We start from the raw sequence: 11,717 nt of genomic DNA, 5'->3' as shown, positions 1-11,717 counted from the left end.
ACTTTTCTGTCAGTTGTTTTAGTGGAAAATATTTGAGTTTTAATTCTGTCTTAGTTATCTAGTGCTGCTATAACAGAAATGCCACAGGTGAATGGCTTTAATAAACAGAAATTTATTCTCTTACAGTCTAGGAGGCTAGAAGTCCAAATTCAGGGCACCAGCTCCAGGGGAAAAGGTTTTCTCTCTCTGTCAGTTCTGGGGGAAGGTCCTTGTCATCATTCTTCATCTGGTCTAGGAGCTTCTCAGTGCAGGGGCCCTGGGTCCAAAGGATGTGCTCCACTCCCAGTGCTTCTTTCTTGGTGGCATGATGTCCCATCTCTTCTCTGCTGGATTCCTTCTTTTATATTTCAAAAGAGATTGACTCAAGGTACAACTTAATTCTGTAGATTGAGTCCTGCCTCATTAACATCACAGAGGTAGGATTTACAACACGAAGGAAAATAACATCAGATCACAAAATGGTGGACAACCACACACTACTGGGACTCGTGGCCTAGCCAAGTTGACACACGTTTTGGGGGACGATTCAGTCCATATCTTCTCTGACAGGTTTCCGCCTTACACAAGTTCTGGTTTTCACAGGTTTTACTGTATTTTCTGGAGGGCTATGTCACCATGGCTTTCCCCTCCAGCCTGCACACCTCTCCCCCACCCCATCCTCCAGGTGGTAACATGAGCCACTGGCCTGAGCGGAACTGGACAAACCCAAAGGAGTTCGTCATCCTGGGTTTTTCAGGGTGGCCCCAAGGGCTCCAGGTGCTGCTGTTTGCCCTCCTCCTGCCTCTCTACCTGGCCACACTTGCGGGAAACCTGCTCATTCTGGGCCTGGCTGTCATGGATTCCGCCCTGCACACCCCCATGTACTTCTTCCTGGGCTCGCTGTCTGCTGTCGAGGTGGCCTACACCCTGGTGCTGACCCCGCGCATGCTGGCCGGCTTCCTCCTGCCTCCTGGGGGCCAGGCTGTAGCTGCCTCCACCTGTGCTGCCCAGATGGGTCTCTTTGTGGCTCTGGGGGGCTCAGAGTGCCTGCTGCTGGCTGCCATGGCCCTGGACCGCTACCTGGCCATCTGCTGGCCTCTCTACTACCCTCAGCTCATGACCTCAGGGCTCTGCTGGTGCCTGCTCGCCTCCTGCTGTGTCGGTGGCTCTATCCTAGCCTTAAGCCTCACCACTGCCATATTCCAGCTGCCCTTCTGCCATGGCGGCCTGGTCAACCACGTCTTCTGTGACCTGCCGGCGGTGCTGGTGCTGGCCTGTGGGAACCGGGACCTGCAGGAACATGTGCTCCTGGCAGCATGCCTTCTGCTGCTGGTGCTGCCTCTCGTCCTGATTCTGCTCTCCTATACCAGGGTGCTGCTCGTCATCCTGGGCCTTGGTGGGGCCGAGGGCCGCCAAAAGGCCTTCAACACCGTCGCATCCCATCTCACGGTAGCTGTGCTCCACTATGGCTGTGCCACGGCCATGTATGCCAGACCCCTCCACAGCCGCTCCCTGGAGGAGGACAAACTCATCTCGCTCATCTACATCAACCTCACGCCCCTGCTCTACCCAGCCATCTACACACTGCGGAACCGGGACATGCAGGGCGCCCTCCAGCGTGTGGCCGGCCAGAGTACACCAGGCTCTGTCCACCAAGCCGATCTCACCTGATGCCATATACGAGGTGATATCTGTCCTTGAATTTGCCCCACTGATGGAAACCTCACCATTACAGAGCCATTGATGGCTCCCCAAAGCCTACTGGGTATAAATCTCAGTATGGCATGTAACTGTTGTTTGCTGCCGTTGTGTTGACTGTAACTCATAGCGACCTTATGTACAACAGGACAAAATGTTACCTGGTCCTGCATCATCCTCACAATTGCCGGCATATTGGAATCCATCGTTGCAGCTATTGTCCCAATCCATCTCACTGAGGGTCTCCCATGCCCTTGTTGGCCTTCTATTTCACCTAACATGATGTCCTCCTCCAGCAATCGATCCCTCCTGATAATGTGTCTGTCATAGATTGAATTGTGTCCCCCCAAAATACGTGTCCACTTGGTTAGGTCATAATTCCCAGTATTGCGTGGTTGTCCTCCATTTTGTGATTATAACTTTATGTTCAAGAAGAATAGGGTGGGATTGTAACACCCTTACCCAGGTCACAACCCTGATCCAATGTAAAGGGAGTTTCCCTGGGGTGTGGTCTGCACCACCTTTTATCTCTCAAGAGATAAAAAAGAAGGGGAAGTGGAGGTGGGGGGCACCTCATACCAGCAAGAAAGCAGTGCGAGGAGCAGAGCATGTTCTTTGGACCTGGGGTCCCTGCATGTAGAAGCTCCTAGTCCAGGGGAAGATTGATGAGAAGGCCGACAGAGAGAGATAGCCTTCCCCTGGAGCTGATGCCCTAAATTTGGACTTTTAGCCTACTTTACTGTGAGGAAATAACTTCTCTTTGTTAAAGAAATCCACTTGTGGTATTTCTGTTATAGCAGCACTAGATGCCTAAGACATGTCCAAAGCAAGCAAATTGTACAATGTTCTGTTGTGATCCATAAGGTTTTCATTGGTTAATTTTTGGAAGTAGATCACCAGGCCTTTCTTTGTAGTCTAAGTCTGGAGCTCCACTGAAACCTGTTCACCAGGGGTGGCCCTGTTGGTATTTGAAATACTGGTGGCATAGCTTCCAGTATCACAGCAACACACAAGCCACTACAGTACAACAGACTGCCAGACAGGTAGTGGAAAGCATACGAGGACCTCCAAAATCTGGCTCCAATCTAGTTCTTTGGCTCCTGCTGACATTTTGAACTGGATAATTCTGTGTTGTTGTGGGATGTCCTGTACTTGGTAGGATGTTTGGCAGCACCCCTGGTGTCTACCCACTAAATGCCATGAGCACTCTTTTCCCACCCCAGTTGCGAAATCAAAAATGCCATCAGACATTGCCAAGTGCCCCCTAAAGGGAAAAAGCACTCCTGATTAAGAACCCCTGCTTTAAACTACAGCCATATAGTATCTTTTAAAGAGAAATGAGTTCTAATGTACAAGAAGTTTATAGCAGCATCAGTTATAACAGACAAAGTTGAAAACAACCCTAATGTCCATCAACACAGACTAGATATAAACAGCTTGTGGCACATCATGCAATGGAATACAACACATCAACAAAAAAGAATCAACTATGGATACTAGCAAAAAATACTGACAACACAGACATGATATGAGTATAAAAGCAAGACACAAAGAATGTATATGGTATGGCTCCATTTAAACAAAGGCCAATGGCAAACGAATCTATGCAGCTTGATTTCATAGTAGCAGTTACCTGGGGAAAGGATTGGTGTTGGGAGGTGGCACATGGGAGGTTGCTTGGGCACTGGAAATGTTCTATGTCTTGATCTGGGTGACAGTTACATGGGTAGACTATGTTGTTAGGTGCGGGTGAGTTGATTTCAACTTGTGATACCATATGACAGAGTAGAACAGCCCCATAGGGTTTTCTAGGCTGTAATCTTTACGGGAAGGAATCCTGGTGGCACAATGGTAAATTGCTTGGCTGATAACCCGACAGGTCAGTGGTTTGAACCCACCAGCTGTTCCTCAGGAGAAAGACGTGGCAGTCTGCTTCTGTAAAGATTACAGCCTCGGGAACCCTATGGGACAGTTCTACTCTGTCCTATAGGGTTGCTATAAGTTGGGCCAACTTGATGGTAACAGGTTTGGTTTAATCTTCAAGAGAGATCTCCAGGTCTTTCTCCTGTGGAGCTGCTGGATGGGTTTGAACCATCAATCTTTCTGTTAGCAGCAGAGTGATTAACCGTTCTGTCACCAGGCTACATGTGCAAAATTTCCTCACGATATACACTTAAAATTTGTGCACTTCACTGCATATAAAATAAACTGTATCTAATTTAAGCTATTCACAAAATATAAGCAAGCTTTCATACTTTTTCATGCTTTGCTTATGCTGTTTTTTGTCGCTGGTATACTTTCTCTTTCCTTCTACAAAAATCCCTTGTATCATTCAGGGGTCAGCTCAAACATCACCTTCTCTGTGAAGCCCTACTTGTACTCTCCCCTCCCCCTTCCTCAGTTTTAACTTCTGTCACTCTAAAATATAAGTTTAGCATCTGCCTTATTCCCGCCCATCCCCAAACACAAAGACTGTGAGCTCTTTAAAGCCAGCTCTCTGACATTATTCTTATTTTCAAGATCCATGAACTTGACTGTTCTTAATAAATATTTGACAGAGGAATGAACTATAGAAAAGGTCTGGATTGTTTTGGGGGTCTCACATATTGACTGTAGGGTCAGGGACACAGCTTCTGAATCCTACCAAAGATGAAAATCTGTAAGATTGAATCCTCCTCTAGGGTCTTAGAGTGTCAGAGCTGGCTCTGGATTCCAGTTGGCAATTACTGGACTCAGCTTAGCAATGCCAAGGAACCTCAAAGTAGCAGCTTTGTAACTTGTTTAAAAACTACATTCAGAAAACTTGATAGATCTGACTGTACCCCCAAGACTAGATTCTGTGGGAGGGAACCTTTTCCTAAGACACGCATGAGGAGTCGTGTACCCTGCATTTAGTTTCTCCATTATTAACACCTTACATTAGTATGGTACATTTGTTACAGTTAATGAATCAATGTTGATATATTGTTGTGGTTATTACTATTATTAATTAAAGTTACAGTTTATTCAAATTTTCTTAGTTTTTACCTAAAATCTCTTTTTTGTTACAAGACCACGTTATATCTAGTTGGCATGTCTCCTTGGCTCCTCTTGCCTGTGAAAGTTTCTCAAACTTACCTTGACAATTTTGAGAAGTACTAGGGAGGTATGGACCCCCAGAACTGCTCCATAGTGTTTTCTTGGCTGTAATCTTAATGAAAGCAGATTACCAGGCCTTTTCTTCTGTAGTACCACTGGGTGGGTTTGAAACACAAACCTTAGGTTAGCAGTCAGGCACAAAATGTTTTTGCCACCTAGGGACCTTATTCCATCCACCGGCATGGCTTATCTCATCATTTATCTCTGATTTTACATCTTTCAATAAAGTTTCATGATTTTTTTTCAATAAATATCTCATGCAGTTTTAAAAATTTTATTTAGTCCTAGGCATTATAGAGAGTTTGTGGTTATTGTATATTTTCTCTTTTTTTTTTTAGTTATACTTTTCTAATTGTCTCCAGTTTTTTTTTTTTTTTTTTTTTTTAGCACATAGGAACACAATTGATTTTTGTACATTTATCTTGTATCCAGAATCTTGTGTCCATAACACCTTCCTGGATTCTTTAATTAGATCAGTTTGTCTGTAAGTTCTCTTGGGCTGTCTATACAGAATATCGTAACTAAGTTGGGCTTCTTCCCTTCCAATTCTTAGAAAAAAATTTTTTTTCTTTTCTTTTTTTATTGGCCAGGCTTTCCAGATCAATTGTTAATGGAAGTGGTGATAGTGAACATCTTCAATTTATCCTAGTCATTAGAGAGAATGTTTCTACTAATTCTCTAATAATATGATGTTTACTGTAGGTTGCTGGTAAAAATTAGTTGCCATCGATTCTACTTCAACTCATGACAGCACCATTTGTCTCAGAGTAGAGCTGTGCTCCTTAGGTGTGTTAGCCATTTGCACCATCCAGGGAATGAGATATTCTTTATTGGGTTGTGAGTTCTCTTTTATTCATGTTTGCTCTGAATTATTATCTTGAATGGGTGTTGATTTTGTCAGATGCTTTTTTTGCCTCCATTGAGATGATCAAGTGGTTTTATTCCTTTAGTGTGTTAACATAGTAAATTATGTTTAAGATGTTTTGAAATATAAACCTGTATTCTTGGGATAAAACCAATATGGTCATGATATACTTTTTTATATATGAAATTGTTTGGCTAATATTTTTTCACTCATGTTTATAGGTGAAACTGGCATATTATTTTCTTGTTTTTTATTGTCTGGGTTTAATAGGATGTCTATAAAGTTTAAGCTTTATAAAATGAGTGTTGGAACATTTCCTTTTATTCTGCTTTGGAACCCATTGACCCTGATGCTCAATTCAGACTCAAAGCAACCGTATGGGACAGAGTAGATCTGCCTTTACAGAAGCAGACTGCCATAACTGTCTCCCATGGAGCAGCTGGTGGGTTTGAACTGCTGACCTATCAGTTAGCAGCCTAGCATTTAACCACTGTGCCACTATGGCTCTTACTCTGGAACAGTGTGTATAAAATTGAGTTTACCTGTTCCTTGAATGTTTGGTAAAATTCATCTGTAAAACCATCTGGATCTGGGATGTTTTTACTTTGATAATGAGTAAATTTTTGATTATCAATTAAATTTTGTTAATGGTTATAGGTCTATTACTAAGCTAGTTTTGTTTAGTTGTATTTTTCTAGGAAATTGCATAATTCACCAATATTTTCAAATTTACTGACATAATATTAATAGTTTTTATGATCTCTATTTCCATGGCCCCTTTATCAATCTCTTTGTGCATGTTTTATTTAGTCTTCTCACTTTTGTCTTCCTCAATCTTATCGAAGATTGTCAATTTTATTCATCTTATTTTCCTCAAAGTAACACATTTGGTTCTAGTGTGTCTTATTTTCTAATTAATAAATTTTGTTCTTGTTTAGATATTTTCCAATTTCCATTTTTATTTCTCCTATAACATAGTAGTTACTTAGAAATAAAATGTTCTTTTTGACAACGAACGCAACACAATTCCTCTTCACTTTGTCATTTCAAGCATAGTAGACCATATGATTGTCCATTTCAAAATGGCCAATACCGGTTTATTTTAGGTCATTAATCTCTAGATGTCCCCTGAAACCATGGCCCCCAGACCCCTGTCCTTGCTACTCTGGCCTTTGAAATGCTCAGTTGTATTCAGGAAACTTCTTTGCTTTTGGTTTAGTCCAGTTGTGCTGACCTCTCCTGGACCTTTTGTTAGCCCAAGACTGGAACCATTCCTGAACCCAACTCTTCAAACAGGGATTGGACTGGACTATAAGACATTAAATGATACTGGTGAGGAGTGAGCTTCTTGGCTCAAGTAGATACTTGAGACTATGTGGGCAGCTCCTGTCTGGAGGGGAGATGAGAAGGCAGAGGGGGACAGGAGCTGGTTGAATGGACACGGGGAATACAGGGTGGAGAGGAGTGCGCTGTCTTATTAGGGGGAGAGCAGCTAGGAGTTCATAGCAAGTCGCATATAAGCTTTTGTATGAGAGACTGACCTGATTTGTAAACTTTCAATTAAAGCACAAAAAAAACAACAAAACTCTCAGTAAAATAGGAATAGAAGGGAAATTCCTCCACATAATAAGGTGCATTTATATAAAGCCAAAAGCCAACATCATCCTAAATGGAGAGAGTCTGAAAGCATTCCCCTTGAAATTGGGAATGAGACGAGGATGCCCTTTATCACCACTCTTATTCAACATTGTGCTGGAGGTCCTAGCCAGAGCAATTAGACTAGAAAAGAAATAAAGGGCATCCAGATTGGTAAGGAAGAAATAAAAGTACCCCTATTTGCATACGATATGAGCTTATACACAGAAAACCCTAAATGATCCACAAGAAAACTGCTAGAACTAATAGAATTCAGTAAAGGATTCAAGATACAAGATAAATATACAAAAATCAGTTGGATTCCTCTACATAACAAAGAGAACTTCGAAGAGGAAATCACCAAATCAATACCATTTACAATAGCCCCCAAGAAGATAAAATACTTAGGAATAAATCTAACCAGAGATGTAAAAGACCTATACAAAGAAAACTACAAGGCACTACCGGAAGAAACCAAAAGAGACCTACGAAAGTGGAAAAACATACCTTACTCATGAATAGGAAGACTCAACATTGTGAAAATGTCAATTCCACCCAAAGGAATCCACAGATACAATGCAATTCCAATGATATTTTTTTTTCACTTAATACACATGATTTTATTTTTAAAGCTGAAATTGAATTCTCTATTTCCGTTACACATTATGGCTTTCCCTTTAACTTACAACTATAAAATATATCACAGAAGAGACAGGAAAAGAAATGAGATAATATATAAATATTAGCATGTTGTCCTAGAATAATGTGATTTTTTAAAATAATTTTTATTGAGCTTTAAGTGAACGTTTACAAATCAAGCCAGTCTGTCACATATAAGCTTATATACACCTTACTCCATACTCCCACTTACTCTCCCCGTAATGAGTCAGCCTGCTCCCTCCTTACAGTCTTTCCTTTCGTGACAATTTTGCCAGTTTCTAACCCTCTCTACCCTCCTATCTCCCATCCAGACAGGAGATGCCAACACAGTCTCAAGTGTCCACCTGATACAAGTAGCTCACTCTTCGTCAGCATCTCTCTCCACCCCTTTGTCCAGTCCCTTCCATGTCTGATGAGTTGTCTTTGGGAATGGTTTCTGTCCTGGGCCAACAGAAGGTTTGGGGGCTATGACCGCTGGGATTCCTCTAGTCTCAGTCAGACCATTAAGTCTGGTCTTTTTATAAGAATTTGGGGTCTGCATCCCACTGATCTCCTGCTCCCTCAGGGGTTCTCTGTTGTGCTCCCTGTCAGGGCAGTCATCGGTTGTGGCCAGGCACCCTCTAGTTCTTCTGGTCTCAGGATGATGTAAGTCTCTGGTTCATGTGGCCCTTTCTGTCTCTTGGGCTCATAGTTATCGTGTGACCTTGGTGTTCTTCATTCTCCTTTGATCCAGGTGGGTTGAGACCAATTGATGCATCTTAGATGGCCGCTTGTCCAACGATATTTTTTAACGAGATGGAGAAACAAGTCACCAACTTCATATGGAAAGGGAAGAGGCCCCAGATAAGTAAGCATTACTGAAGAAGAACAAAGTGGGAGGCCTCACACTACCTCATTTTAGAACCTATCATACTGCCACAATAGTCAAAACAGCCTGGTACTGGTACAACAACAGATACATAGACCACTGGAACAGAATTGAGAATCCAGACATAAATTCATCCACCTATGAGTAGCTGGATGTTTGCAGCTGCTTCTTCTCATTTTGAGTCATGCCACATCAGCAAATGAAGGTCCTGAAAGCTTGGCTCCATCCATATTATTAAGGTTGACTCTACTTTGAGGAGGCAGCTCCTCACCAGTCGTCTTTCGAGTGCCTTCCAACCTGGGAGACTCATCTTCTGGCACTATATCAGACAATGTTCCACTACTATTCTTAAGGTTTTTCACTAGCTAATTCTTCTCAGAAGTAGACTGCTGGGTCCGCCTTCCTGGTCTGTCTTAGTCTGGAAACAGCTGAAACATGTCTGCCGTGGGTGACCCTGATGATATCTGAATAGTGGTGGCATAGCTTCCAGCATCACAGCAACATGCAAGCCCCCACAGTACAACAAACTGACAGAAGCTGGACTATATGAAGAAGAACAGGGCATCAGGATTGGAGGAAGACTTATTAACAACCTGCTTTAGGCAACTGATACAACCTTCCTTACTGAAAGTGAAGAGGACTTGAATCACTTACTGATGAAGATCAAAGACCACAGCCTTCAGTATGGATTACACCTCAACATAAAGAAAACAAAAATCCTCACAACTGGACCAATAAGCAACATCATGACAAACGGGGAAAAGACTGAAGTTGTCAAGGATTTCATTTTACTTGGATCCACAATCAACGCCCATGGAAGCAGCAGTCAAAAAATTAAAAGAGACATTGCATTGGGCAAATCTGCTGCAAAAGACTTCTTTAAGGTGTTGAAAAGCAAAGATGTCACCCTGAAGACTAAGGTGCGCCTGACCCAAGCCATGGTATTTTCAATCACATCATATGCATGTGAAATCTGGATCAAATGAATAAGAAGAAGAACCAACGCCTTTGAATTGTGGTGTGGTGAAGAATATTGAATATACCATGGACTGCCAAAGGACAAACATCTGTCCTGGAAGGAGTATGACCAGAATGCTCCTTAGAAGCTAGGATGGCGAGACTGAGTCTTACATAATTTGGACATATTGTCAGGAAGGATCAGTCCCTGGAGAAGGCCATCATGCTTGGTGAAGTAGAGGGTCAGCGAAGGAGAGGAAGGCCCTCAATGAGATGGATTGACACAGTGGCTGCAACAATGGGCTTAAGCATAACAATGATTGTGACCATGGCAAGGGACCAGGCAGTGTTTCATTCTGTGGTACATAGGGTCACTGTGAGTCAGAACCAACTCAACAGCACCTAACAACAACAACATGAGCAGCTGATATGTGTCAAAGGCCCAAAGTCCATTAAATGGGGCAAAGACAGTCTCTTTAACAAATTGTCCTGGCATAACTGGATATCCATCTGCAAAAAAAAAAGAAACAAGACCCACACGTCACACCATGCACAAAAACTAAATCAAAATGGACCAAAAGCCTAAATATAAAATCTAAAACGATAAAGATCATGGAAGAAAAAAATAAGGACAATGCTAGGAGCCCTAATACATAGCATAAACAGAACACAAAACACAACTAAAGATGCACAAACACCAGAAAAGAAACTAGATAACTGGGAGCTCCTAAAAATCTAACACCTATGCTCACCCAAAGACTTCACCAAAAGAGTAAAAAGACAACCTACAGACTGGGAAAATTTTTTTGGCTACGACATATCCGATTAGGATCTAATCTCTAAAATCTACAAGATACTGTAAAACCTCAAACATGAAAGGCAAATAACCCAATTAAAAAAGGGCAAAGGATATGAACAGGCACTTCACCAAAGAAGACATTCAGGCAGCTAACAGATACATGAGGATACGCTCACAATCATTAGCCATTAAACCAAAAAACCAAACCCCGTGCCGTCGAGTCAATTCCGTCTCTCGGAGACCCTATAGGACAAAGTAGAACTGCCCCATAGAGTTTCCAAGGAGCGCCTGGCAGATTCAAACTGCCAACCCTTTGGTTAGCAGCTGTAGCACTTAACCAATATGCCACCAGGGGTTTAGAGAAGTGTAAATCAAAACTACAACGAGATATCATCTCACCCTAACAAGGCTGGCATTAATCCAAAAAATACAAAATAATAAATGTTGGAGATATTGTGGAGAGAATGGAACACTTATACACTGCTGGTGGGAATGTAAAATGTTAAAACCACTTTGGAAATAGATTTGATGATTCCTTAAAAAGCTAGAAATAGAAGTACTATATGATCCAGCAATCCCATTCCTTGGAATATATCCTAGAGAAATAAGAGCTGTCACACGAATAGATATATGTACACCCATGTTCACTGCAGCACTGTTCACAATAGCAAAAAGATGGAAACCTAAGTGCCCATCAGCATGTGAATGAATAAACAAATTATGGTATATTCACACAATAGAATACTATAAAACGATAAAAAATGAATTCACGAAACATCTCAACATGGATGAACCTGGAAGGCATTATGCTGATGAAATCAGCCAGTCGCAAAAGGACAAGTATTATATGTCATCACGATTATAAGAACCCAATAAAAGGTTTAAACATAGAAGAAAACATTCTTTTACGGTTACGAGGGTGGGGAGGGAGGGAAAGGGGTAACTCGATAGTAGACAAGAATTATCGTAGGTGAAGCAAAGGACAACGCACAACACAGGGAAAGTTAGCACCACTGGACTAAAACAAAAGCTAAGAAGTTTTCTGAACACAAACACTTCAAGGGACAGTGTAGCAGGGGCAGGGGTCTGGGGCCCATGGTTTCAGGGAACATCTAGGT

General features: G+C 42.1%; 1 protein-coding gene across 1 annotated transcript; it reads left to right on the top strand.

Moving 5' to 3' along the window:
* Nucleotides 1–615: 615 nt before the first annotated feature.
* Nucleotides 616–1,650, top strand: LOC100661654 (olfactory receptor 10AC1-like). The gene has a single exon (XM_003416604.1). The coding sequence runs from the start codon at nt 616–618 to the stop codon at nt 1,648–1,650; it is 1,035 nt and encodes a 344-aa protein (XP_003416652.1).
* The last annotated feature ends 10,067 nt before the right edge of the window (nt 1,651–11,717 follow it).

The sequence above is a fragment of the Loxodonta africana genome, chromosome 12, assembly GCF_030014295.1.
Source record: "Loxodonta africana isolate mLoxAfr1 chromosome 12, mLoxAfr1.hap2, whole genome shotgun sequence".
Taxonomy (NCBI): Eukaryota; Metazoa; Chordata; class Mammalia; order Proboscidea; family Elephantidae; genus Loxodonta; species Loxodonta africana.
The sequence above is the reverse complement of the archived record's forward strand: the minus strand, read 5'-3'. Positions and strand labels throughout refer to the sequence as shown.